Below are 26,670 nucleotides of genomic sequence, written 5' to 3'. Positions count from 1 at the left end.
TGTAGTGAGAGAGGGTTCGTCCCCACAGTCCCCCAGCCAGAGTGCTCTCTCAGGATGGACGGCACTGGTACTCTTGGCCATGAAAGGTGGAACCCACACCCTGGTCTGCCTCCCGTTGCCTGTGTGACTTCGGGACGTAACTGCCACAGCTTTCTCATCTGTAGAATGGAGATAATAGATTTCTAATTCCCAGACACCCTTTTGGATGGAATAAGCTTGTGTTGGCAAAGATCTCCTCGTGGGTCAGGCACAAACCCGACACATGCATGTGGGACTCTTGCTGTGTTTGCCGCCCACGGGCCCCTCCCAAGGCCTCCTTCCCAGCTCAGCTGCCGGAGGTGTGGCATAGCTCATGCCCCCTCAAGCACAAGGAGTGATGTGGCAATCAGACCCAAGAGGCATCCACCTGGGTTCAAGGCCAGAAGAAGCCTGGCTGGATGAAAGCAAGAGTTTAGGTGCCCACCAAGTGCACATCTACAGGAGAACGGTCACATCACACAACTGGGAACCAAAGCAGGTCACCGTGCCACTGAAGTCAGGCTCTTGGAGAGACACCTGCACCCCCAGCGTTATTCCTGTCAGCCAAGATGCAGAAGCAACCTAGGTGTCCACTGACAGGTGAGTCGAGTGTGCTCTGCCCACATCGTGGACATCATTCAGTCTTAAAAAGGAGACAGATCCATCTGCTGTAACACAGGAAACCGTGCTAAGTTTGATGAGCCCGATGAAGGAGGACATGGGCAGCAAGATTCCGTTTACACAGTTTCTAAGACAGGCAGAGTGACAGACCAGAGCAGGGCAGTGCTTGCCAGTGGGGAGAGGAGGGAGGGGAGGCTGCTCTTCAGTGGGCGCAGTTTCAGTTATGCAAGAAGAGCGCGTCCCAGAGACCTGAGGCTGGCAGAGCTGGACTGTGCATGTTAGTGTTTACAGGTGTAGGTTGTACATCCAGGCTTCTCACCACAGAGGACCTCACACGGTACAATCCCCCAACATCCTATCCATCATCTTCCATCACCCATCCATCATCTGTCCATCTGTCACCCACTCATCCATCATCATCCATCCATCCATCTATCCGTCCTCCATCCATCACCCATCATCCATCCATCATCTACCAATCCATCCTCCATCCATCCATCATCTGTCCATCTGTCACCCACCCATCCATCATCATCCATCCATCATCTACCAATCCATCCTCCATCCATCCATCTTGCATGTGTGCATGCATTTGTCCATCATCCTTCCATCTGTCATCCATCCATCCATCATCCATCCATCCGTCATTCATCCATCCGTCTGTCATCCATCCTTCCATCATGAGTGCATCCATGCATCCGTCATCCATCCATCCTCCATCCATCCATGTGTCATCCATCCATCCATCCACCATCCATCCATCCATCATCCATCCATCCTCCATCCATCCATGCGTCATCCATCCATCCATCCATCCTCCATCCATCCATGCGTCATCCATCCATCCATGCATCCTCCATCCATCCATCCGTCATCCATCCATCCATCCGTCATCCATCCATCCTCCATCCATCCATCTGTCATCCATCCATCCTCCATCCATCCATCCATCATCCATCCATCCATCCATCATCCATCCATCCGTCACCCATCATCTGACAGTGCAGCTATCTACAGTGAATGACATTAAAGGGTTTTGCTGGAGGGTTTCACTCCCTATTTGATGTGCTTCTGCCGAGTTGTTTGCATTTTTCATGTTTGGAACATATTTCAATAATCACAATGTTTGTTTTTATCTGTTTAAATGGAAGCATATTCTATGGTCAACTAATACACCATGGTTTTTTCCCTGCCCTGAACCCTCTTTTGTGCCTAAAACTCACTCCCAGCCACCTTTGCCCTCCCAAGGGCTCTCCCGGGACGCGCGGCCCCCTCGAATCCTCCCACTGCTCCAGAGAGCTCCTCTGTTGGGAGCTGCCCGGCCCGAGCTGTGGGCAGGGAAGTGTCTCAGGGGCCATCCAGGCTCAGAAGGTCCTGTCCTGCCTCTCATTTCTGGCATCTTTATATCAATGCCATACGGGCAGAAGCGCCCCTTTTTCCTCTGCCACGTCCCCAGTGCTGGGCCCGTGAGAGGGCCTCAGTGAACGCTCCTGGGTGCGGGTGGAGGTGTGAGCCTGCCTCCTTTTTTTTTCCCCAGATTTACTGTCGTTGCTCTGCCGGGCTGTACACTGGCCACAGACCCAATGTCCTCTCCCACGAGCCACAAGAGGACAGTGACCATGGCTCTCATTCTCTTCTGGGAGAGAGAAGCCGGGTGCAGCTCAGGGCGGGGGTGATCCTGGCTTCGTCCTCCACAGCTTGGGCTAGAGGCTGTGGGGGGCGGACAGCCAGACGCCCCACGCGCCTCCCTCACACCATGTGCGTTTCCATTGCCGGGGAGGGGGACGCACGGACAGACACGGCCAGGGGTGTGCTGGCAGCCGAGCGAGGGGAGCATTTGCAGTGACAACTTGTGATAAGAGAGGTCGGAAATGAGCTGGAGCTACGGAAGGACGACACGTCAGAAGCGATTTGTTCTCTTGCAAGTTGACGTTAATCAGGCCTCGGTGGTTACCTTCAGCACAGCCGGCTCTTCAGCAAATTAACAAGCTGTTCGCCTGCAGCCTCAGGAGGGGCCTCCCTGGACCAGGACGCCCGGAGCACCCCGAGGGGCCGGGCTGGATGCGCCTCACGGCAGTCAGGCCGCCCCCGTGGGCCGCAGCTCCGATTAGAGCAGCCGGCCCAGCAGGCGCGACCTGGCCTGCGAAGCCGGGAAGCTGGCAGCGTGCTGCTGGGGAAGGCCGCCGCGGCCCTCATGTCCAGGGGAGCGATCTCGGGGGCCTGAGCTCGAAAGGCCAGCACCCAGCGAAGCCTGCAGTCCCTGCATCTGCGATGGCACCAGGGAGGAACTCGAAGATGAAGTCGGCGATCGAAAATGCAAGGAGCCATGGGCAGCTGTTGAAGTGAGTGGGGAGCTCGCCCAGGGAAGCCAGAGGTCTCCAAAGCAGGAGGCCAGCACAACCCAGACAGGGCCATGGCACAGCAGGTGTCCTGTGCACTTCAGGGACTGTTGGCAGGGCCTTGGGTACTGTCCCCTCTCCTGTCCCCTCATGTGCAGCCAGGGGCATTTAACTTCTCTGAGCCCCGACTTCCTCACCTGTGGATGGGGGTTGGGAGGATTCGATGAGACTGGCAATGGTGGCTGAGCATGCACTGTGCCGCCGGCCTGCTGACAGCCACTGTATGCAGTGGCATTGTAGTTCACAACGGTCCCAGGAGGCGTCACATTTATTCTTAAGTTAGAAGGCCCCAAAGAGGCGAAGTGACTTGCCCTCGGCCACAGAGCAGCACATGGAGCCAGGCTGGGGGCACCATGGCCCCACACCGCCCAGCTCAGCAGGCTCGCACAGTGGCACAGCTGAGCCGGCATGGCGGCAAGGGCCAGGAGGAGTAGCGGGGTGGGTGACCCTGAAGGCCAGGCATCCAGAGGCCTCCTGCCCGGACTAGTAAGCATCAGTGTGTCCCCCGGATAAGCCGTCTGTGACGTCCTTGGCGGAGGGTCCACAGCCATAGTGGCATGTCACTGGCAGTGCTGGCTGAGCGGGACCACACTCTGCACCTGAAGGACGTGCAGCCGGGAGAGCGAAGGCAGGGGAAGCGACCGGGGGCAGGCCGGGGCAGGTGTGTCACCTGCAGCAGCGTCCATTACAGACCCCCTCGGGGCGCATGAGGAGCGGGCAGAACTGGGGCCTGGGAAGGGGAGATCCCGATGGAGTTTGCGGTGACCCCAGCGTCAGAGTGGGGCAGGGAGGTGGCACATGGCATAGGCTGGCCCCAGCAGGAGCAGGGCAGGCCCAGGAGCATGGCTCAGCACAGGCAGCTGTGCAGTGAGAGCTCTGGACCCCCGGGCCAGGGGAGGCACTGGCCATCAGGCCCAGTCCTCGAGCTTCCCAGAGCCCTGGGGGCTAGGACGCACTCTAGCCTCGGGTCCAGGTGACCTCAGCAGTCGCTCACTCTGCAGTCCTTTACACCAGCGTGCGTGGGGCAAACCCCTGCCTGAAGAGACTGGTGCGAGCATGCGGAGCACCGAGACAGGCCTGGAGGGACGGGTCACTGCGCCTGCCTAGGCGCCGCCCTCCCCCGCAGCCCTCCTGGACCCAGCAGGCTTTGCAGACCCCAGAGGGACTAATGCTTCCCACTCGGTGGAATCCGACTGAAGAACAGCTGTCTATCCAGCACTTCGCTGCCCAAGACGGCTGCCCCGGCCCCTGGGGATACTTGAAAACCACCTCCTCAATGGCCCCAGCCGCACTTCAAGTACCGCTCAGTCCCCTGTGGCCAGAGGCTGCTGCCTGGACAGCACAGGTGGGGAGATGCCAGTCACGCCGAGTTCCGGGTCGCCACGCATCCCAGGCTGCTTCTACCTGCCAGGGCCTGCTAAGAGCTCCGGTCACTGCCTGAGTCCCACAGCCACCCCATGAGGCAGCTCCAGTGACCTGAGGAAAGCCAGACCCTGAGGGAGGGGCCACGCCAAGACCTGGCCCAGGGCTCCCCACCCTGGTTCCCAGGCCCCCAAACAAGGCCACCTTCCAGCCACCTTGCAGCCACCGTACCTCCAGGTCACACGAGCCCGTAACCAGCGCTCTTTATTGGGTTGGTGGAGGTTTCCAGAGACGGGGGGCTGTGCGGGGCTTGCTCCTTGCTCCGAGCCCATCAGAGCACTTTTCTGGGCAGGGGGTTGATGATCCCACTCTCGATGTACTCGAAGACCGTGTAGGGGTCCTGGTCCCCGTTGATGGCGATGGCCCACCTGTAGAAGTGCTCCAGCTCCGTGGAGTTCCTGTAGTACAGGTCCACCTTGAGCTTGACTCGCTCCTCAGCGTCCCTCGGGTGCTGCGAGAGACGAGCCTGGATCTCCATGGTCGGGGGCGGCTTGTACATGAGGTGGTACCTGCGAGGGGAAGGGAACAGGTGACAGGTGGACTGGCCCGGGGGCGGGGAGGAGGGGCCTCGCTGTCCTACGCTGACCATGTCGCTGTGCGCTGGCCACATCCCCACCAGCCCAACACCTCCGGGCACAGGCTGCGTGTACACCCTCGACTGCCTGGAGCTACCGAGTGACCCAAGATCTGGTCCCCGCTGGGGCGGTGCAGAGACCTCAGCCCTAGGAGGGTGGATGGGAGCCCAGGGAGGGCCAACCCCTGCCTGCCCCTCCCTCCCTCTCTTGCTTTTCTCCTCCCGAACAACCTCCATCAAGCATCTGTCTGAAGCCTGGCGCTCCGCCCACAGTGGGGAACACAAGACAGTGATTCTGTGTTCCTGGCACCCAAGTGGGGACCCGGGGCACGCAACAGGAAACATGGGTGGCGTTCGCCATTCGGATGGGTCGGCTGAGGGCTGTCCCCCAGAGCCAGGACCACAGACCAGATCTGTATTTCAGAGACGCCCTCTCTGGCACTTCCTCCCCACTCCTGGTCCCTACCAGGAAACGTGAGCCCGGTTACCAGGGAAGATGAGAGTGGCTACAGCTTTGGATCGTGGGCCTTTCGGTTGCAGTGATAGTACTTGGTCCGACTGCAGAATAAACATGGAGTCCACTCCCACACCCTCAGCAGGACTCAAAGGTGAGCTGGTTCCCATACCTGTACGGCTGCCCCCTCTGGGATGCCTCCTGGCTCCAGCAAAGGCCAGCGGTGTGCACGTGACACCTCTCCCCCCAGTGCAGACACCTGCATACCCGGAAGAGCTGGTGGGGACCCCATTTCTAGCTCCATCAGTCATCCCCAGGTGCTGACCCTGGAGCAGGACCATCATGGTTGCTCGGAGAGGAGACGGCTCCCCAGGTGGGCCTGGCTGCTGGCAGCCCTGGATGACCAGCTTCCAGGAGCAGGGCACAAACCTTTCTCCGGTGACTGGGTCAATTCTTCTCAGGGTCAGCCGCTCCATGATAGAATCCAATGGCACATTCAGGAAAAACACCCTGTGAGCAAAGAGCCACATCAGCCACGTTTGCTACCGTTGGCTACGTTGTACTGTACGGTGCCTTGACAAGCGGGGCCTCACCTCCCTGGGCCAGTCCTGCAGAGAGCAAACCGCTTGCCTGGAGCCAGTCTCTCAGGCACACTCCCACCAGCCCAGCGCACGGCTCTGAGCCCACGTCCCCTGCCTGCACCACCCCAGGGCCAGATGCCAGGCAGCTGGAGACACGCCGATGGCCCAGAGCAAGAATCGGTCCGACTGCCCAGGCTGAAGCTTTCTGTGACCCTCCCTGGCCTGGCCCAGCCCTTGCTGCAGAGGCCACAGTGCAGGCTCCTGGCCCCGCTCTCCCCTCGCTGCCCGACCACTCCAGGCTTCCCGGGAGCAGCAGCAACGCGGATGGAACCTGAGGTCCTTCTGTTAAGTGGAATAAGCCAGGCACAGGAGGACAAGGACCACGTGGTCTCACTCCTTAACCTCGAAGAAGAACAGAATGGAAGGGGCTCACTAGGGGCTGAAAGGCCAGAGCAGAAGGCGGGCGGCAAGGAGTTCCCCACACACCCCGAAACACAGAGCGGAGGGACGGCTGCCGGTTCTCTAGCACAGCAGAGTAACCACCAGTTAAAACCATCTATTCCTCAAAGTGCCCAGAAGAGTCTGAAATTCCCTGCACATAAAACGATTGGCGTCTGCGAGAGGGAAAGACTTGCTACCCTGACTTGGTTGTTACGACCTGACGGTGTGCACACACTGAGTTACCACGTGTCCCCATAGTGAGGTACAAACATCCTGCCTCAGTGAAGCCACGCCCCCAGAAAGCAGCTGCTGGAACGGCCCAGTGCTGGCTTGCTGTTTGCCCCCTCCCCCTTCAGCCTAGGGTGGACGGGTGCCGAGTGCCAGGCACAGTAGCAGGCTCCAGCACATGCCAGCACCCGGCACGACACGTAGCAAGCCATCACTCTGGTGCCAGGGTCTCTGCCTGAGGTACACACTTCCCACCGGGGCAATGTCAGTGACGGCAACACCCCCACACTCCCACAGCCCTGAATTCCTTCCACTTTCAAGTACGTAAGCTCAGGCCGGAGCCCTCCCGGTGCAGGACGACACGGGCCGACCTCACCCTTGCTCTCAGATGCTCCGCCCCCTCCACGTCAGTGAACACACGGAGCCCCTCACTGACATCCCTGGAATTCTCCAGACCCGTCCAGTGGGCCACACTGTGGGCCCAGGTGCCATTTGGTATGGCCAGAGCAGTAATGGCCCCCAGCCAGAATCCTGACACCCAACAGGTGCCCAGGAACCACCTGCAGGGGAAGAAGACACAGCAAAATGTCTCAGGATGCAGGGCCAATTCAAGCCAGGCTGATGGATGAAAGGCTGTCCCAGTGCACGCTGGAGAGAAGGGAGTTCATTTCTGCGGAGGCTGCAAAATGAATGGCTTGGGAGTCCATGTTACCCGGAGAGAGCCCTGCTGAGAGGGAGCCCACCCTGAGAGAGCAGAGGGTGAGCGAGAGTTTGGGGCCCTGCATCAAGCTGTGCCTGCAGCCAACATACCCCACAACACGAAGATGACGTGAACACATAGACCTCTTTTCTCCTTTCAGCGGGTCTGATCTGGGTTGCCTGCAATATGACAGTAACACCTCTCCAAGGCCACTTGCTTCTTGAGAAACACATGAACTATAAAAAAAAAACAGTCCCAGAGCCAGATGTCCTTTCTCCCTCAAGGCCAGCCCTTCCCACCGCCTTCTCACCCTCGCTCACTTTGCCCCTGCAGCTCACTGAGGTCCCATGACCAGGAAGCCCTCTGGGCCCTAGTGAGGCTGCAGCACCCCTCCCTGCAGTGAGCACAGCCGTGTCCCCAGCACCGGGCAGGGCCTGACCAGGAAGCCCGCTTCTTCCCCGCACTGGTCCTCTATAATGTCACCCGTTCACAACATGCCACAAATGAAGGCCACCAGATAAAATGCAGCGCCTGGAAGGCAGGCGTCTCACGGAGCTTTCTTCCTTCCCGCTGGCCCTCCGCCACCCCCAGCAGCACCAGAACACGGCCGGCCGACGGTGCCACTCTGGATGCCGACGCCCGTGGAGAGGAAGCCAGTTTGGAGGTCCCTGATAATCAGAGCTTCTTCATAAACGAGAGCCGCCGAAGATTTTAGCCCAGCAGATCAGGCGGCGGCGTCAGGCCAGGGGAGGGCGTGCGAGGGGCTGCCAGAGCGGGAAGCCGGGCCACCCCGTGGGACCGCATGTGCCAATGCAGAGGCCTCCCTGGGGGCTGCACTCCCTGTGCAGGCCGATCACGCAGACTCAGGCCCCAGCCTGGCCCTGGGCGCGGGCCCGGGAGGCTCGAGGCTCGAGGCTCGGCGGAAACCGCCCTGCACAACCCGCCCCCACGCCACGTTTCAGTTTCTGAGGTTCCTTTACAATAACAGCCAGAAGCCCGGGAAGGCCAGAGCAAAGACTCTCAGAGCAGGGCGCAGCTCATGTGGTGCCAGTGAGCCTGCCCTGCCTCCAGCTGGCGGGTGCCTGGGGGCAGTGGGCAGCGGGAGGCGCCTTGGAGGCCCTGGGTCCCACAAGCCAGACAGCCTGGGCTTGGGAGCGACTCTCTGCAGATCTCAAGCCCCCCCCCCCCTCCGCCCACCCACTGAAGCCCGTATTTTAACAAGGTCCACAGTGATTCCTCGGCACATCAAGGTTGGAGAATGGCCTCTCTGTCCATCCCAAGCTTCGTCTGATGCTGAGAATCATCCAGATGGCTTCTCTGAACTGCAGCTCTGGGCACCACCTTGCTGTTGAAAAAAAACTCAGGGAGGAGACTGTATTTATAAATCAGCTGCTCAAGTGATTTTCAGGCCCAGGCAGGTGTGGGGGCCATGGCTCTAACCCGGGTCTCATCCCTGGCCACACACGGCACCTTTAGGGAACATGGAGGACACCAAGCCTGGGCCCCACCCCCATGATTAGTGATTAGTCCAAGGGTGAGTTCTACAAATGGGGATATTTTGGTGGGGGAGAGGGGACTGGGGATTAAACCCAGGGGGCTTAACCATTGAGCCACATCTCCAGCCCCTTCTATTTTTTATTTTGAGACAGGGTCTCACAAAGTTGCTTAGGGCCTCACTAAGTTGATGAGGCTGGCCTTGAATTTGCAGTCCTCCTGTCTGAGCCTCCAGGGTCAAAGGGATTACAGGTGTATGCCACCAGACCCAACTGCAAATGGGGGTTTTTAACAGCTCTTCAAGTGACTGTGGCGTGTAGCTCAGGCTGAGAACCACCACTCTGATCCAATCTACTAAGTATCGAGATAGGGAAACTGAGTCACAGAGGAAAGGAGCTCACACACTATCATCCTGGGCACTGGCATCAGATACCAAGTGACAGAGGCCCTTGTAATGCCTCCTCCAGCCACACTAGCCCAGGCTGTTTGGGGAGCAAAGGATGTTCCCCTAAAAGGCCCTGAAACTCACCCTGCTCCAGAACCAGAGTCACTGGAGGTGGAGGATGGGATGGACCCTGCATGCAGGGAGAGGCTTAGTAAGTTGAGAGTCATGCTACACAATAAGTGACGGTAAGTCTAGCGTCCAGTCCTGCCCAGAGGCAGGGGCCTGCCTTGTTGGCCCTTTGATCTCAATAGGTAGACCTCCCTTGTCACGAAACCTTTTGTAAAGTGCTTGGGTACAACTGTGGTGAGAGACCACTTCACACCCACTAGGGGGGCTGTAGAAGGAAGGAAGGAAGGAAGGAAGGATATGACAGAACTAATTCTGCAAAAAACTAATGTAAATGCTACATGAACACTTTCAGAAAATAGAAGAGGACACTAGTTCCCAACTTATTTTACTTGGCAGCCTTTCCCTGTCGCACTCCCTGCCCGCAGAGAGACACGACACCTGGTTCTTTTCAGCTCTTTATTGCGCGCGTCTGCCATGGTTTCTTTCTCGCTTCTTCTTCCTCTTTTGGGGGAAGCTACACCTCACTATATGCCCCCAAGCGACCAATCATCATACAGAGCACGAGGGGAGAGCGTGGACAGATACAGGCAGCATATACAGGCATACAGTGGACCTGTACTGTCCATCAGGGAGCTCAGCCAATCCCTGGAACTTCCTCAAAATAATGTCAGTTGTTTATGTAAAAGTTAGCTGCTCTGGCTCACTGCCAGGCGCCATCTTAGCCTTGCCACACCTAGGGCCAGGGGTTCGGCCGAAACCCCGACATTTCCCTGATACCAAACACCAGACAATAAAATTACTAAGATTCCTCATGAACACAGATGCAAAATTCTTCCATAAAATATTGGCAATTTGAAACCAGCAATACATAAAAGAATAATCTGTTAGAACTAAGTGGAATTTAGCCTAGGAATGGAAGACTAGTAGAAAATCAATTAATGCAATTTACTGTATCATTAGACTTAAGAAGGAAAAAGTACATCATATCAATAAATGTGGAAAAGGCATCTGAAAATTTTGCATCAGTTTCTGATTTTTAAAAAACCTCTTAGCAAACTAGAAATAGAAGAGAACTTTCTTTTTTAGTATCAATTTTAGTTGTTGATGGACCTTTATTTTATTTTTTAAAATTTATATATGGTGCTGAGAATTGAACCCAGTGCCTCACACATGCTAGGCAAGTGCCACAATCCCAGCCCCAGAAGAGAACTTTCTTGACACAATAAAGAGCATTTACCAAAACCAAAACAAACAAAATGAAGTAAAATCCAGCTAACGTCATACTTAATGGTGAAAGACTGAATGCTTTCCCCCTAAAACTGGGAACAAGACAAGGATGTCTACTCTTACTAGTCTTATTCAACATCCTACTGAAAGTCCTGGATTATGCAATAAGACAAGAAAAGAAAATACCATGCATACATACTGAAATAAAACTGTCTCTATTTGCAGATGGCATGATCCTCCAATAGAAAGTCCCAAAGAATTTTCAAAAAAGCTACCAGATCTAATAAGCAAGATTAGAAAATTCTCAGAATACAAGATCAATAAACAAAAAATAAATTGACTTTCTAGATACTATAAATAAACTATTGGAAATTGAAATTAAAGAGTACCATATATACTAGCATAAACCAGAATACTTAGGTATAAATCTGAGAAAACAATACGAGGTCTGAACACTGAAAATCACAAAATGCTGATGGAAGAAATCAAGAAGACAAATAAATGGAGAAGTTATACTATGTTCATGGATTCAGATATACAATATTGAAAAATTCAATTCTTCTCCTAATAGATTTTTTTTAGTCTTTTCACCACTCCAACCAAAAGACCTGACAAGAGCAATTTTAGAGGAGAAAAAGTTTACTTGGGGCTCATGGTTTCAGTCTTAGTCCACAGACACACAGCTCCATTGGTTTTATGCCCAAGGAATGGCAGACTCTCATAGTGGAAGAGTGTGGTAAAAGAAAGTGGCTCAGGACATGGTCACTAAGAAACACAAAGAGAGCTGAGGGGCTTCACAACATGTGGACCCCAAATGCATGTCCCCAGTGACCCATCTCCTCTAGCAACAACCCACCTGCCTACAGTTACCACCCAGAAATTCCTATCAAAGAATCAATGCACTGATTAGCTTAAAGCTCTCATAACACAATCATTTCACCTCTAAACTTTCTTGCATTTTCTCACACATGAGTTTATGGGGGACACCTCACAGCTAAACCACAAAAAGATCTATAGATTCAGTGCAATCCCAATCAAAATTCCAGCAAGTTTTTTGTTCCTGAATATTCTACATTAGTTAATTTTAAATTTTCTATGGAAAGAAAAAGGAAATTGAAGTCTCTTCTGGTCTAAAAGCCAGCGGCAGATCTGTGTCAAGAGATGAGTGTTTGGGGGCATGGCAGTGAGCTGTGGGCAAGTTTTCAGAGAGAGCCAGTCAGAATGGAAGATAAAGCTGAGCTGAGCATGGGAGGAAGAAAAGGGACCTGGGGAGGCTGGCAGAGGGACAGGAGGTGTCAGTGAATTTTGTTGAGACTACCAAATCTAAAAAGCAAAACTGAGGTCACCTGAAGTCTTCTAGATTAGTGTGTGCTCTGTAACTGTAATGAAATGCCTATGGCTAGGTGACATATAAGGAGGGAAGGTTATTTGCCTCACAGTTCTGGAGGTTCAAAGGCATGGTGCTGGCTTCTGCTTGGCTCTGGTCAAGGTTCACAGCAGATGGCACGCCCCAATGACCTCAGGACCCATAAAGGTGCTACCACCCCTTAATGTGGCCTCCTGGGCCCAGCTCCCAGCACGTGAACCTTTGGGGGCACAGGATCCACACCCAGACCACAGCAGATTCCAGAGCTCTCAGAACACCATAGGAGCTGCCTGGGGACAGGAGCTGGGCTGCCGGGCAGGGCCTCATCCTTCCTGCCTGGCATGTGCCCAGGCCAGTGGTGGGCGCTGGCCCAGGGAGAACCAGGCAGCCTTACACTGTCTCATACAAAGCCCTGCCACTGGTGCCATCAGCTCCCAGCTCCTCCTGGCAGGTGCCAGGGCCCAGGTGCAGACTGCGAAGACTCCCCAAACGGCTGTCAGGGAGCCTGCGAGGGAGAGAGAGGCGTTGCAGAGAATGCGGACACCAGGCCTCTCTGGAGCCTGGGAGAGGCCCCAACCAAGATTTTAAAATGTTTACTATGTCTATTTTTTATTCTGTCAGGAATGCAATTTGCAAACTAAAGGCCAAACATCTCCACAGCATCTTAAAGCCCTGAGCATCGTGCCTCCCACCCTCCGTGGCGGCTGCTCCCCACTCCTTAAAAAATGGGCTCCCGCCGGCCATTTCTTGTTTAAAACTGTGCATAATTGAAAGTGGCAAACCCACCCTGGCTGTGTCTGCAGTCTCTCCAGGGGCCAGCAAAGCACTCTCCAACTGTCATTAACTAGTAAATTAGCGAGCACTCCTGGTGGCTTGCCACGCGCCTTGCCAGAAGCAGCAGTCTGGTTTAAGCAGGGTGACCCAGGTATCAAATCCCTGCACAATCCACCTCCATTTCAACACTGTCTTCAAATGGCCGCCTCCGTCACCACTGGGAAGAAAGAAAATCATCTCTCCCCACACTGCCACCCAGGTGCTCCCCAGACGATACGGAAAGGCAAATTGCTGGAGTTCTGCAAACTTTTCCCCAAAGAGAAAAGCAAAGGAGTTTAAGGCAAAAATGACCCAGACAAGTGGAAAGCTCGTGGAACCTGAGAAGCAAAATTTCCCAGGGGGCCTAAGAGATCCTGGCACCTCAGGGTACAGGTAGCAGTGGGAGGACCCCAGAGGGACAGGAGGTGTTTCTGCTGCACAGCATGCAGCATGCAGGTCATGCAGGTCACAGACCAGTATGTGCAGCTGCATGGTGGCTTCGGGTCAGGAAATGGTGCCCGTGCCTGAGACACCATGTCCCTGGACCAGGAGGTCAAGCCAACAGGACAAGACCTGCTCTGAGCGCTTGAGGGTCCCATGAGTTTTAAGTGTCCTAACATGAGTAGTTTCCAGGCTGTTCCCAGTGACTGCTCAGGCTCTTCCTAGTAATAGCAGTATTTTAAACCAAGTTCCAGGGTTTTTATTCTATTTGATTAGTACAATTTGGTCACAGTACACGTGTCCTTTACAGCCCAGGCTTTTTCTGACCGCTAGTTCACTCCCCAGCCAAACTCTGCATTTCCAGTCCAAGAAGGCTGGGAAGGGCTGGGGCACCCTCTTGTGCAGGGTGAAGACATTTTTCAAACCAAGAAAAGCAGAGGCACACTGAGATTTGTCAACGTCATCATGACAAGTGAACGGTGACACGGAGGCGTGCTCAGGACGCACTGCTCACTGAAAGAAGTTGGGTCATAAGTCAATCAGGTGACGTCGTTTGAGCCCACTTTTAAAATGTGTAGGGAAGTCTGGCTCGGTGGCACACACCTGCAGTCCCAGCTCCCCATGGCATGGGAAGATCCCAGGGCCCAAGGGTTAGAGGCTAGCCAGGCAGCAGTGCGAGACTGTCTCAAATGCAGAACAGCATTGGAAAAAAAGGCTGGAACGTTAAGGAGATTATCCCTGAGGATTGAGGCCAGTCCTTGCACATGCTAGGAAAGCACTGAGCTCCGTCCCCAGACCTTATTTATTTATTTATTTGGTACCAGGAATTGAACTCAGGGGCACTCGGCCACTGAGCCATATCCCCAACCCTATTTTGTATTTTATTTAGAGACAGGGTCTCACTGAGTTACTTAGGGCCTTGCTTCTGCTGAGGCTGGCTTTGAACTTGAGATCCTCCTGCCTCAGTCTCTGAAATTACAGGCATGCGCCACTGTGCCCTGCTTATTTCTTATTTTGGGACAAGGTCTCACCAAGTTGCTGAGTCTGGCCTTGAACTTGTCATCCTCCTGCTTAGCCTCCCAAGTAGCTGGGCTTATGGGAGTGTACCACCATGTCCATCCTTACTTTCTCTTTTTAGCTCCACTATATTTAAATAACTTTTTATAATATGTGACTTTTATACAGAGAAACAAACCAGAGGTTTTCTGAAGTCAACGTCTACTAAGATGCCATGAAAACAATGTTATGTGCTTCCATCACCAGCAGCAGCCCGGGTTTCTCTGAGCCAGGTTGAGGCTCAGACGGGGAGCAAGGACAGGTGGATGGGGTGAAGTCTCACAAGAGGCAGGAAGCCAGCCTGTCAGTTTTGGGCACACACCATCTGGTCCTCCTGTGATTGCCTGGTGAGCAGCCTCCAGGGGAGGGAGTAGCATGCCTGATCTGTAGCATGCCCATGTCCTTGGTGTAAATGCTTCCAACACAGTCAACTGTAAGCCTTGGAGGTGACGTCTCTGAGCGTGGAGTGGGGAGGCTGTGGGCACTGGTGGATCTTGGCAGCTGAGCACACTGGCACACACGGCTCTGGCATGCCCTGCCACACCTGCAGTCCTCTGAGCTGGGCAGGGACTATGGTTCCGCTTTCCTGAGCAAGCTCTGGCCAGAAGGTCACTGTCCCTCGAGGGTTAAGCCAGGCCCATGGAGGTGCTGCTTAACCTACTTCTCACAACCCCGAGCTGCGGGTCCTGTCATACTGACTGTGTGTGAGGAAACCCGCAGGCCCAGCAGAGTGGAGCCCTGTTGTTCAGCTAAACGTAGTGGACACTTGACCCAGGCTGTCCACTCTGGCCCTTCAGCATCCTGGGGAGGTGGGGTGAGGCACAGGGGTTCCCTGTAATGCTATGGCACGTGCAGGTCCACAGGGAGGAAGCCAGGACGGGGATAACCCTGTGTGCCTGGCCCTGGCTCAGCTCCGTGCTTGGGGGTACCCCACCTCTCGTCTGCACCCACCAGGCCTTGAAAGACGGGTGGCAAGTGGGTGACTGAGGGCCCCACTCCTCATCAGAGGCATTTGGGTCATCTGCTGCCATGGTGGGCAGCTGAGGGCTGATGGACCTTGGTGTCCAGGGGAAGCACTTCTCGGATGTGGCATCCAATGAGGTTGCCCTGCTCTCACACCGAGGGTCTGTGGGTCCCAGCCAGGCCTGGGGATGCTCTCTCTCATCAGCCCGTCTCCCGGCAGCCCTGGCCTCCTCTGCCACAAGGGAGGGACTGCCCCTCTCACGTTCTAGAGGATCCGTGCTGAGCCAACCTGGAAGACGGGTCAGTCCAGGCCCTGGTGCCATCTGTCCCAGGAGCTCCTCCCAGCAGGCGGGCGGGGACACTCCAGCTGCCCTGGCCAGGGTCTCCCTCCTGCACCCCCAGCGCTGAGTCCAAACTGCCCCCATTGCTCGCTCACTCACACTTGGGCCCGGGCACACTTTGCAGGTCAGTGATCAGAGGGGGACACTCACGTCGGCACAGCCACAGGCCCTCTTGGGGGCTCTGGGGCACCCACCTGCATCCCTTGTCCTGTGTTGGTCTTGAGGGGGCTGGCCCTCACCTGGCTCACCTCCTGAGTGCCACGGTCTCCGCGGGGTCCTCACAGAGGGGCTCCGAGCCCCACTGGAGTGTCTCCGGGATGCTGGTTAAGACCCACTGGTCGGCAACAGCCCCAAGAACACCTGGGGTGCTGGACATTTCCTCAGTGCACCGTGGCATGGCCAGGGCTCAGGAGAGGCCCCTCGGATCCCCTTCAGGAGAGAACCTGCACTCCACCACCAGGAGCACGGCAGCTGGCGCCAGCTGAGGTGCCTGCAGGGACTCCAAGCCTCCAAGTTTTTTAACACCTTTCCCAGGATGTAATTCAGCCCTTTCAGGTGTCCAGTGCGTGTTCTAGCTCTAGCCCCAGAGCTGCGTGACCATCCACGCTTAGCGCATTCAGCCACTCTCAGAGGAGACCCGAACCCGCGAGCCGAAGTCCTGAGCACGACCGCAGCCCTGCCTCCGTGGCTCTTCCTACTCCGAGTGTTTCATCTAGGAGGAACTGCAGGGCAGGGGCTCTCCACATCTCCACAGGAGAAAAAGGAGAACCCGCAGGACCGTCCTGGGCTTGGCACGACCCTCCTCACGAAGCACACAGTGTGCGACACCGCGGAGGGCACGCAGCCCCCGCCCGGCACCCTCACGTGGTCCGGTGTTCAAGGGTTGCCCGCAGCGCAGGTGTGCCAGGACATCACTTCTCCTCGTGCCGGAGTGTTCCATCGAGGGGATAGGTCACGTGTTGTCATCCACTCAACAGCCGATGGCATTTTAACCCCAGCTTTCAAGGCAAGTCACAGTTTCCTGGGGTGGCCCTTGAACAGTGACGGAGCAGGGCCAACTCTTGCTGCGCAGCGCAGCCTCCTCCAGGGCAGCCCTTGGGCTGGGGGGCAGGTGGGTCTGGCTCCTGCATGCCCTCCTGGGTGGGCCCCTTCCCTTGGTCAGGCGTTGCCTTGTTCATCCTGACCCACCTCTGCATCTGCTCCTGAGAGCCTGACCACGCAGCTTGCTTAGCCCGTCACAAGGACAGGACACCGGTGTGGGCCCACACGCACACACTCTCTAAGACTTGACCTCCTCTAGATCGCTCTCCTCATAGCTGACTGGACCGTGAGGAAACTGACCTTCAACCTGCCCAAGTGCCCAGACAAGAAAAGCAGAGCCAGATTCAGCCCGGGCCACCTCAGAGTCCACGCGTGACCATTGCGAGTCAGCGGGAGGGACAAAGGAAGGAGGGAGGGCTGGGTGTCCCTCCTGCCCACCCAGGGCCCTTACACAGTTTAGCTGCACAGCCTGGCCTCACAGCCACCGGGCGTCAATGTCATCTTTCTCCACTTGGCACAGATCAGCAGAAAGGGACTTGAGGCAGGAAGTGAGGCAGATGCTCTGCCGAGGGTGCCCACGCACCTGACCTGCGAGGGGACCCCCACAGGCGCTGCTTTGGGGATGGGGGTGCAGGACCTGGGCGGTGGGACACCTGGGAACAAGTGCATCTCCCTGTTACTGGCCACCAGAAACGGGGCCAAGAGCTGGTCAGGGGGTTTGAGTCTTCTTTCCTCAGGGCCAGTCTCCACCATTCTCCACAAGCTGCTTAAAACAGGGTCTGGTTGGAAGTTACATCAGCTCTCACCAGGCACCTTCTGCGCCCCAGGGAGCCAAACGCTTGATTTTCCCAGGTATTTCCTGCAGGTGCTCTGACCACTCCTCACTGGGGATCCAGCATGCTCCATCCCAGGAGCCTGGCCTCCCGGCCTCTTTTCTGCTCCTTGTTTTCCCCTCGCCAGCATCACGGCTCCAGGATCACCACAGGGAAGCGCGAGGGCACCGCAGGGCCCCCACTTGTGCCAAAAGTGCCCCGCATCCTCCCTGCCCTGAAGAAGCACCTGGCCAGAGGTCAGTGCGTCTCCAGACTGAGTTCCACTCCAGCATGCCCTGATGCTGCTCTGCTGCACTACAGAAGTTGCTAGAACATTCCAGAAGTCTCAGTGAGAGGGACTGGACAGTGAATGTTGAAGCCCCTCAGCTCATGGGAGAGGGCTGAGTCCACACTGTTATGCCCTCCTGCCTCCCCGGCTCATGGAACACCACCTCAGACTCCTCTGTGCCCCAGGTACCCTGGCTCCCCCAAGGAGACACATTCCCCCCAACTTGCCTCAAAAACAGACACGGCGCCACTGCCTCTCGGGGCCAGAGGCAAACACTGCAGATTCCAAAGTCTTCATCCAGCCACAGCTGCCTTGCCTGAGGAAGCCGCCACCGTGTTTGTTAAACCCACACTTTAATTACTCCGAAATTATGTTAAACCCTTGCATAAATATCGCAGTGGCATCTTCTGAGGAATTTCATTACAGCAACTTGGGCTGTTGCCAGAGCTCTCAGTAAAAAATAAGAGACCCATGCAAAAAAATAAATAAATAGAATATATATAGCTTCACAAAACAAACAGGCAGGGAGGTCAACCTTTGTCAGATCACCCACAGCAGATACCGCCCATTTTACAGACGACCGGGGAAAATGCCCTTCAGCTCTCCAATCTATTAGGTTTTACTTCTGGAAAAAAACACAAGCTGATTAAATATTAATAAGCAGTGGTATTAATTAAGGGGGAAAAGTCCATCAAGAGAACCCCAATATGTTTACAGTGTCCCCAGGAAACTGGGGAAATTCACAATCAAGTGTGTAAATGTTCTAAAAAAGGGTCCTGAATATTTTATGAATATTTGTCATAAAACAGAAATAATAACCACTGTGCAGAGCTATTAGAATTAATATTTATGCTGCCCGCCATGAAATATTCATGGGGACAGAGAGAGGGGGGCCGTAAGACAAGAATTAATTTACGCTGGGCTCGGTTTACCCGGCGGCTTGATGTTTAAAGCGGGCTGACAAGCCTCGCCACAGCCGCCAGTCACTTCCCGCCGGCCGCGGGGTGGGGGGGACGTCCGGGCTGCTGACAGCTCGCAGATTGAGTTTCTGACAGCCCTTAAAAAACCTAAACGGCCCCCCACCTTTTTTTCCTTCTTCCATTGCCCAAGGCGCTCTGTTCTGCCACCGTTCATCCGATCTCCCCTTCCATCTGCTGAAATTAACGAATTAATGAGCGCGGGCCGCTTTACGGTGGGGCCCTATGAATGTTTACAGGCGATTAAATTATAATGTGGGCGGCTGTATAATTCATGAACCAATTAAAGGAAGTGTTAGTTGATTTGATGGGATGAGGACGTACAAAATGCATTTAACTAATGGGGAACGCCGGCTCCCTCTCTCGAATTACGCGGCTAATTGCTCGGCTTTACGGGGCTGTCACGGAGAGCCATGCATATTTCATTGTTCTCAAATACTTCAATTGTTTGCGTCCGTGTCACGGCTGTAATGTGGAGAAGCCGGGCCAAACTTGGATGTAGTTACACTGCCCCGCTGGGCCTCACCGGAAACCGAGCCCCCCAGTGGAGTCGGGTGTCCCTGGCCATTAAGTGATTAAAAGGGCTCAGCATGCAATCACCTTTTGTTTTACTAAGGGACACTAATCCCAGAAGCTGACCTCCTGACCATGACAACACTGGGCCTGACCAGTGGGAGACAGGAAGAAGGGGAGAAGGAGGAGAATTTTGCAGCCCCCAGGGGTTTCCTCAGTGTGCCCACGTCCAGAGAGGAGGGGTCCCTCAAGTCACCCAGAAGCCCCGGTTTCCCCTAGGGTAGCCCACCTGGGGTGCCCCCCAAGCTGTGGGTGACCTCCAGGCCTGGCCTGGTCCACCTGCATCAGAGGACACTCCAGCTTCATTAAATGCAGTGAGTGGCAAACTTGAACCCAAACGTGAATCTCTCACCAGCTCCAGGGAGTTCTGTTAGGGAGAGTGTGCAGAGAAGCCAGCTGTCCCACCCCAGAGGAGTGTGCTCGGGAAGAGGGAGATGGCCTCCCATGCCCTGAGCCAAAGGAGGAGGAGACAAAGGTGGCCCTCCTCCCAGCACAGCAGCGAGATGCCCCCTCTGTGCCAGCGTCTCCTGGCTCTCCCATCCTGGGAGCATGCTGCCAAGTGGTCTGTCTGGAAATTCTGCTACTGTCCTCTCTGGCTTCCAAGCCACAGTCTGGTTTCGCATGAGCTATGAACACACACACGCACACACACCCCAAAAACCCTTCGGTCAGGTGAGTATGGCGACGCAAGCCCATAGTCCCAGCTACTTAGGGGGCTGAGGCAGGAGGATCACTTGAGCACAAGTCTGGGCAACATAGTGAGACCCCCTCCCAACTCAAAAAACAAAATCAAAATGAACAAAAAATCAACCCTGTTACCTCCAACTTCAACCCCCATGCGGATGGCAAAGAAGGGGTTCCTTTTGCTCCCATTTTGCCCCATGGATGTGAGGGGGATGCAGGCAGGGGCCAGTGACTGGGGCCCTGGGGCCGTCACACCCCAAGCCAATGGCACAGCCTTCTCAAGTGCCAGCCAGAGATGCACCACGGAAGCCCCAGGTCGCCCACGTAACGTGGGGTGACGACGGCAGTGGGGCTGAGACTTAGCGTTTGGGCTGGTGCATAATAACCGCCCAGATCTCACAGTTCTGATGCCCTGTGTTGCGGATGGGTCTGGAAGGTTCCACAAGCTCATGTGTTGAAGGCTTGGTCCTCAGTGCAGCTGTGGTCAGGGATCTGGGGATATGATCAGTTCATGAGGCTGCTGACCTCATCAGTGGCTTAGTCGCCGCTGGATTGACAATCTGAACATGAGTGCGAGGTGGTGGAGACTAGGGGTAGGGCCCGGCTGCAGGGGGCAGTCATGGGTGTGCCCCTGGGGGTCCCTCTTGCTCCTGGCCCCTTTCTTCTCTGTCATCCTGAGGTAAGTGGCCTTCGCCACGTGCTTTGGCTGCCATGATATTCTGCTTTGCCTCTGCCCAAAGCAAAGGAGCTGGCCGACCATGGACTGACCAACGTGAATCTCTCCTCCTATAAATTGTTTTCTCCGGTATTTATCACAGCTGGCGAGTGAAAAGCTGACGAACACCCCCTGGGAGAGCAGAGTCGGCCAACAGGCAGCTAATTGCACCACTGTCCTCTACAAAGGCACCAGCAGGCAGGGGCCAGCCCAACCCCAGCCGCATGGGGGTGCACATGGCTCTGGCCCTTTGCAGGCAGCAGGATATCTGGTGAAACACATAGGGGTCTGACTAGGCCTGCACCAAAGGTTGTAGGATGCCAGGGGTCTCAGGGGAAGAACACCTAGTCACAGTATCAAGGGGGAAAGACAGACCAGCTGCAAACTAAAAGAAAGCAGGTTAACTGGGCCTCAGCTTCAGTGTAACTAGCCACTGGTAGTCAGATTGGCTTCAATGCATTCTGGCCTAAAATAAAACCAAACAATTGTTCAGATGCAACTGCCTTAACTATTTTATAGATGCCGCTTTACATCATCTGCAAGGTAAACAGCATTCTCGATGCCCAGATGGGGAAACTGAGGCACTGGGGAGCCTAGCATCTTGGTTCAGAAATTTCTTCTAAGCAGATACTTGTGCAAGTGCAAAGACCTGTGGGCAAGTTCCCCATTGCTGGAGTATTTACAACAGCAAAAGAAGAGACACACGTTTATGCCCACAAATTCAGGAAGGCTTGAGAGGTCGTGATATTCTCTATTCCGAAGCTTTCAAAGAAATAAGGTAGATCTATGGAGTTGGTGCTGAAGAGAAGTCCAAGACACAATCTTAAGTTTTGTAAACTTGCATACTATGACACATAATGTATGAGCTTGTTCATGTTTAACAAGTGGTAAACCTGGGAGTTCATGTGGGAGGGAGCCCTGCAGGGGCAGTGGAAGGGACATTTGACTCGGTACACATCCGGTTTTTTGTTTGTTTGTTTGTTTGTTTGTTCATGAGAAGGTACCTTTGTACAACAAGGAAAAATGCTAATCATAAAATCTCACGAAGGGGAAATACAGGGAAATGATATTGGCCAAATTATTTTGTTATATTGTATGCATGGAACAACAAATTTCACCATTATGTATGATCATAATGTACTGATAAAAATATGGAGAAAAATAAATAAAACTCAAGGGAGAAGTGTTACTTAAAAGAGGAGAGGCTGGGGCCGGGGCTGGGGCTCAGTGGCAGAGTGCTTGCCTAGCATGTGTGAAGCACTGGGTTTGATTCTTGGCACCACATATAAATAAATAAATACATACATACATAAATACATAAATACAATAAAGGTCCATCAGCAACTAAAAATAATTTTAAAAAAAGAAAAAAAAGAAAGAAAGAAAGAAAAGGAGAGGCTTCAGTTTTAGGCAAAGGCCCAATGCAATGGCAGGGTCACATGCCTGGACCGTGCCCTCTCCGGGAGCTCACGGCCCAGGGGACTGAAATGAACCTGCGGGTGCAGGCCGGACTCCCAGCAGACCCCCAATACTGCTCTGCAGCCAGCACCCGTCCCAACAGCAGCGGGCAGACAGAAGAGCCGGACGCAGCTGCTGCTCACCAGGAAGGGCCAGCGGCAGGACGGCTCTTACCCAGGAGCCAGGCGAGGGGGCCCCGTGAGAAACTGAACCACTTGGTGGATCACTGCCTCTGGGTGACGAACATCAACTAGGTTCCTTCATTCTTTCTTTCAACAAATGCTTGCCCAGTGCATCCTCCTGCCAGTCGCTGACTGCCCCAGACCCCATTCAGTGGCGGACGAGTCAGACACGCCCTCACGGGTTTCCGAGGCCTGTGTTCACACCCTTGCATAAACACTGCCTGTACTCGGAACTCAGGGTCGGGGCCACGACTGGAAGGTTAAAATCTGTCATATAAAAAGACCAGTTGGCACCAGCAAAGGATCAGATGCACAAATCACTTTGCAACTGGCCTGGGGAGGGCTTGGGTCCTGCCGTTGCTGGCCCAGCATCTGGGAGGCAGCCACTGTGACACTTCTGTTTGCCGAGCTCAGTGGCTTTCCAAGTGCTGCAGGGTGGCCTCATCACTGACTTGCTCCTGTTTTCTCTAAGCAGGGCTGTTCATCACCTGATTGTTTTTAGACTGAGGTGAAATGCATGAGACATAAACTTAACCATCTTAAAGTGTGTGATAGGTGGCATCGTGTACACTCACAGCGACACAAAACCATCACCTCCATCTAGTTCCAAAACACTTCCATCACCCTAAAAGGGACTTGGTGTCTGGGCAACAGCACCTCCTGACCCAGCTTCCTGTTGCTGGCAGCCAACTCTGCCAGTTGCCTCCAGGGACTCTGGACTTGGCACAGGCATGATGTCGTGAGTTTTGTGACCTTTTCGTTCACGGGCACAATGTGTGTGAGGTCCTATTTACTCCACTAACAACCTTTGACTGGCCCCCTTTTACAGGTGGGGAAAATGGAAGCTCAGAGGCAGGAAGGGACTGTCCAGGGCCACCAGGGTGGAGCCAGCTTCCAGCCAGGCCCCTCCAATTCCAGGGCTGTGGAAGAGAAGGCTGTTCAAGAGGGACTTGAAGTGGCCCAGCCTCATGCCTGCTCAGCTCAGGCCTGGTGATCTCCCCCCACACTCATGAGCGTGCTGGCCACATGCTCCACACAGGCCCCTTCCCAGGTCACCATGGGCCCCCTCCCTTCCTTCAGGACTCTGCCCCCTGCCCAAGGAGAGCAGCTCCTGTCCCTGCTTCCTCACTGCCACGTTGCCTGGTGAGCCCCTGGGAGGCGGCACCTGGGGACCTGTTGGTGTTCACCACCTGTCCCTAGGATGCTCCAGGCCTTGTCACCTGCTCTGTGTGGGCTCCCAGAACCATGCCTGGCCCACAGTAAGTGCTCCGTAAATGTCTGTGGACTAAATCATGCTACCCACCCCCCAAAACTTGCCTAGGAAGGGGGAGCTTCTTTCAAAGGTGTGCTGGAGCTGAGGGCGACCGGGAGAATGGGTAGGGAAGACTGCAACCAAAAGCCACCGGGAGCTCGGAGACGACACAGGGGCCTCGCTGCAGGAGCTATCGACTCAGGGCCCAGGGCCTGCCGCACGTATCTGCCCTCGCTGCGTTTCCCCACCACCTACTCCTCTGCTTCCTTTCCTGGAAGGACCAACCACGCTTCAAGTTTCTGTGGAGGCCCAGGCCCTGCCTGGGCGGCCCTTGTGGATGCGTCTTGCTGCAGGGACACTGCGTCCATGAGTTAGGGACCACAGAGAGAATGCTCTGCGGCCACCAACCCTGCAGACACTAGAATCTCTGCACTCGCCGTTCGCCAGTACCTTGGCCACAAATGAGCGGCTGGGTCTGGATAGAAACGTCTGTTGGCACTTCACTCTCTGTGGTGGGTCTGCAGACACACACAGGGTCCCAGGAGGGAGCCAGCTCCACCCGCTGCCGTCAGCCCCGGGCGACCTGGGTGACCCAGAGCAGGTCTCTGAGACCAGACAGCGCCCACCCAGCGCGGGACATCTGCATTGTCTTCGCGGTGCTTCTGGATGAATGGGTTCTCCTGGGAGGTCAATGGGCTGCCAAGGAGGGGGCAGGAGCTAGCGTCCCTGCCTGGCTGCCTGTGAGACGAATCAGAAGTCCCCTCTAACGCTGCACTTCCGTGATGCAGGCCACCGTCACCCCCAACTCCTCTGCACTGCGCCCTCTGGTGGTGGGGCTCCTGCAGGAACCTTCTGCAGGGTGGCACCCCCTCTCTGCCCTCCCCTCAGCTGCACCTGTCTGACTTGAGGGACCAACATCTTTCAATCTGACTCCATTTTTCCTCAGCCACTTAGAGGAACAGGCCTGGCTTCCTGACACTACCCCCAACCTGATCAGCCTTTCCTGGCTGGTGCTTGCTCAGCATCCTCCCTTCTAGTTGAAGCACTAGCTGTCGGGCCAGGATATCTGGATACAACTCGGATGTCTAAAATATTTAACAAGTGCCTTGCTAAGTTGTGCAGACTGGCCTCCCAGGCTGGCCTCCAAATTGCCATCCTCCTGGGTCCCTGGGATTCCAGGCATGCCCACAGCTCCCAGCTCAGCTGCTCACTCTTGTACATAAAACGGCCTTCCTAAGAGGAGGCTCCCCGATTCTGAAGGGGCAGCCTCCAGGCCATTGTGCCTTCTGTGGTATCTAGGGAAAGGGTGCTGCTGGGTGCTCAGCCTCTCCTGTCTCCCCTGGAAAGCAGAAGGAGCCAGCAGGGGCACCTTCCAAAGCATTCAATAAATAAATCATCTGCACACTTCAAACCTGCACTGTTCTTGTTCTCAGCAACAAGTTCCTCTTTTAAAAAATATTTTTTTAGTTGTTGATGGACCTTTATTTTATTCATTTATTTATATGTGGTGCTGAGAATCAAACCCAGTGCCTCACACATGCTAGGCAAGCGCTCCACCACGGAGCCCCAATCCAGCCCCAACAAGTTCCTTTTAACCCTCATCACAAATCCATGTCCTGCTGAACGGAATGAGGACCAGCGTCCAGGGGCCACCCTCCGGGACACAAATCAGACCTGAACGGGCCTCTCACTGACAATGCCAGCACCCTGCTGGCATGAGACAGCTTTCTGGCCAAGGAAGAGGGCACTGGATTGTCCTGCTCTTGGCAGCTCCAGATGGGCTCCAGGAAGTATCAGAGGCCAGTCACTTGATTTCCTTCTCACTAGAGTGCTTTGTCCTCATCCCTGCCTTGTTGACTAGGCAAGTGAGCTGCTCCAGTCCACGTGACCAGTGCATGCAGGATTTGAACCCCAGCTGCACCTAGTGTGTGGGACTCTTTCCAACCAGCAGAGGCTCCCCCAACTTGAGGGACCACACAGGTCAGGGGGTTCTGGCACATTCTCCACCCTGGACAGCTCCCCCTGCACACAACCGTGCCACGCATGGCACCCTGCCAGGTGGAACTCAGTGCTCTGTGTCTCCAGCGATGCCCAATAAGAGCTGGTGTGTCCAGCACAGGTTCCCCGAACTGAGACAGCCGCAGAGCAGAGAGCTGGAGGCAGGAGCGATAAGGGAGGGCGGGGCAGCCCTGGTGTGCGCCTCGGATCAACGTCTGCACGCCCGTAGAATGGCTCACTCAAGATCATTATCAAGCCCACATATATAACTCGCAGACTGGTATCTAGAGAGTTCCGCCTGGCTGATTTTCTCTGTTCTTCTAACTACTCCACAACTAGATGCTTCCCCGAGCCTTTTCCTCCCCAAATATTTATGTTCTCAAATGTTTATTAGCCTCTCTGTCATGATCAAGATTTTATGAGCACTCTATACCAACTGCGAATTAAACACACGATTCCGGACCCATCATATTCCAGTTTGTTGCTACATTTGTCTCTATTATGCCACAGCAGTTGCCGTGGGCGCCCGACAGATGACAACTGAACACGTTTGTCCAGGGGCAGCCAAAGTGAGTGACATTTCAATCCAGAGCAGCCACAGGGATTTGGTGATTACCACCACTAGCGGTGGGGGTCTCTGCAGCTCCGCAGGGTGGTTGGGGGCAGGGGCACAGGAGCAGAGGGCGAGGCTCCAGTGGGGCTCCCTCTCACCCCCTCTCCTCCTGTGTGACCCTCTCCAGCCCACCGGTTCTGGGAGATGAAGAAGACGGATGAGAGAAAACGACTGCCTTCGCTCTGATGGCTGTACAGCTCTGCCATGGAACCATCCAGGCTATGCCTGGGGCCTATAGGTTAATCCAATTCTTGATGCGAAATTGCTACAATTCATTATTCACATTTACCTACACTGCCTCATTGAATCTTACAGCAATTTTACACAGCAGGCGCTGCTAATCCCACTTTGCAAATGAAGAAACTGAGGCTCTGCCGCCTGCCTTTCACAGCCCCCGCAGCTCAAGAGGTCTGTACTGCTGTC

The 26,670-nt window shown here is 54.9% G+C and overlaps 1 protein-coding gene across 5 annotated transcripts in view; it reads right to left on the bottom strand.

Annotated features, from left to right (window-relative positions):
• Nucleotides 1-1,850: 1,850 nt before the first annotated feature.
• The window catches only part of Ak8 (adenylate kinase 8), a 118,554-nt gene continuing 93,734 nt past the window's right edge, over nt 1,851-26,670 (bottom strand). For 4 of the 5 annotated variants that reach the window (XM_047525150.1, XM_047525153.1, XM_047525151.1 and 1 more), the window contains 2 exons: nt 5,918-5,998; nt 1,852-4,969 (listed from right to left, as the gene is read on the bottom strand). In XM_047525150.1, coding sequence (XP_047381106.1) covers nt 4,732-4,969; nt 5,918-5,998 — 319 coding nt within the window. In that variant the 3' untranslated portion in view covers nt 1,852-4,731. Of the gene's footprint in view, nt 4,970-5,917; nt 5,999-26,670 lie in introns of all 5 variants that reach the window. The other variant, XM_047525155.1, reaches the window with a different exon arrangement.

Source organism: Sciurus carolinensis, chromosome 14 (genome assembly GCF_902686445.1).
Source record: "Sciurus carolinensis chromosome 14, mSciCar1.2, whole genome shotgun sequence".
In the NCBI taxonomy this organism is placed as follows: domain Eukaryota; kingdom Metazoa; phylum Chordata; class Mammalia; order Rodentia; family Sciuridae; genus Sciurus; species Sciurus carolinensis.
This window is presented reverse-complemented; position numbering and strand designations above follow the sequence as displayed.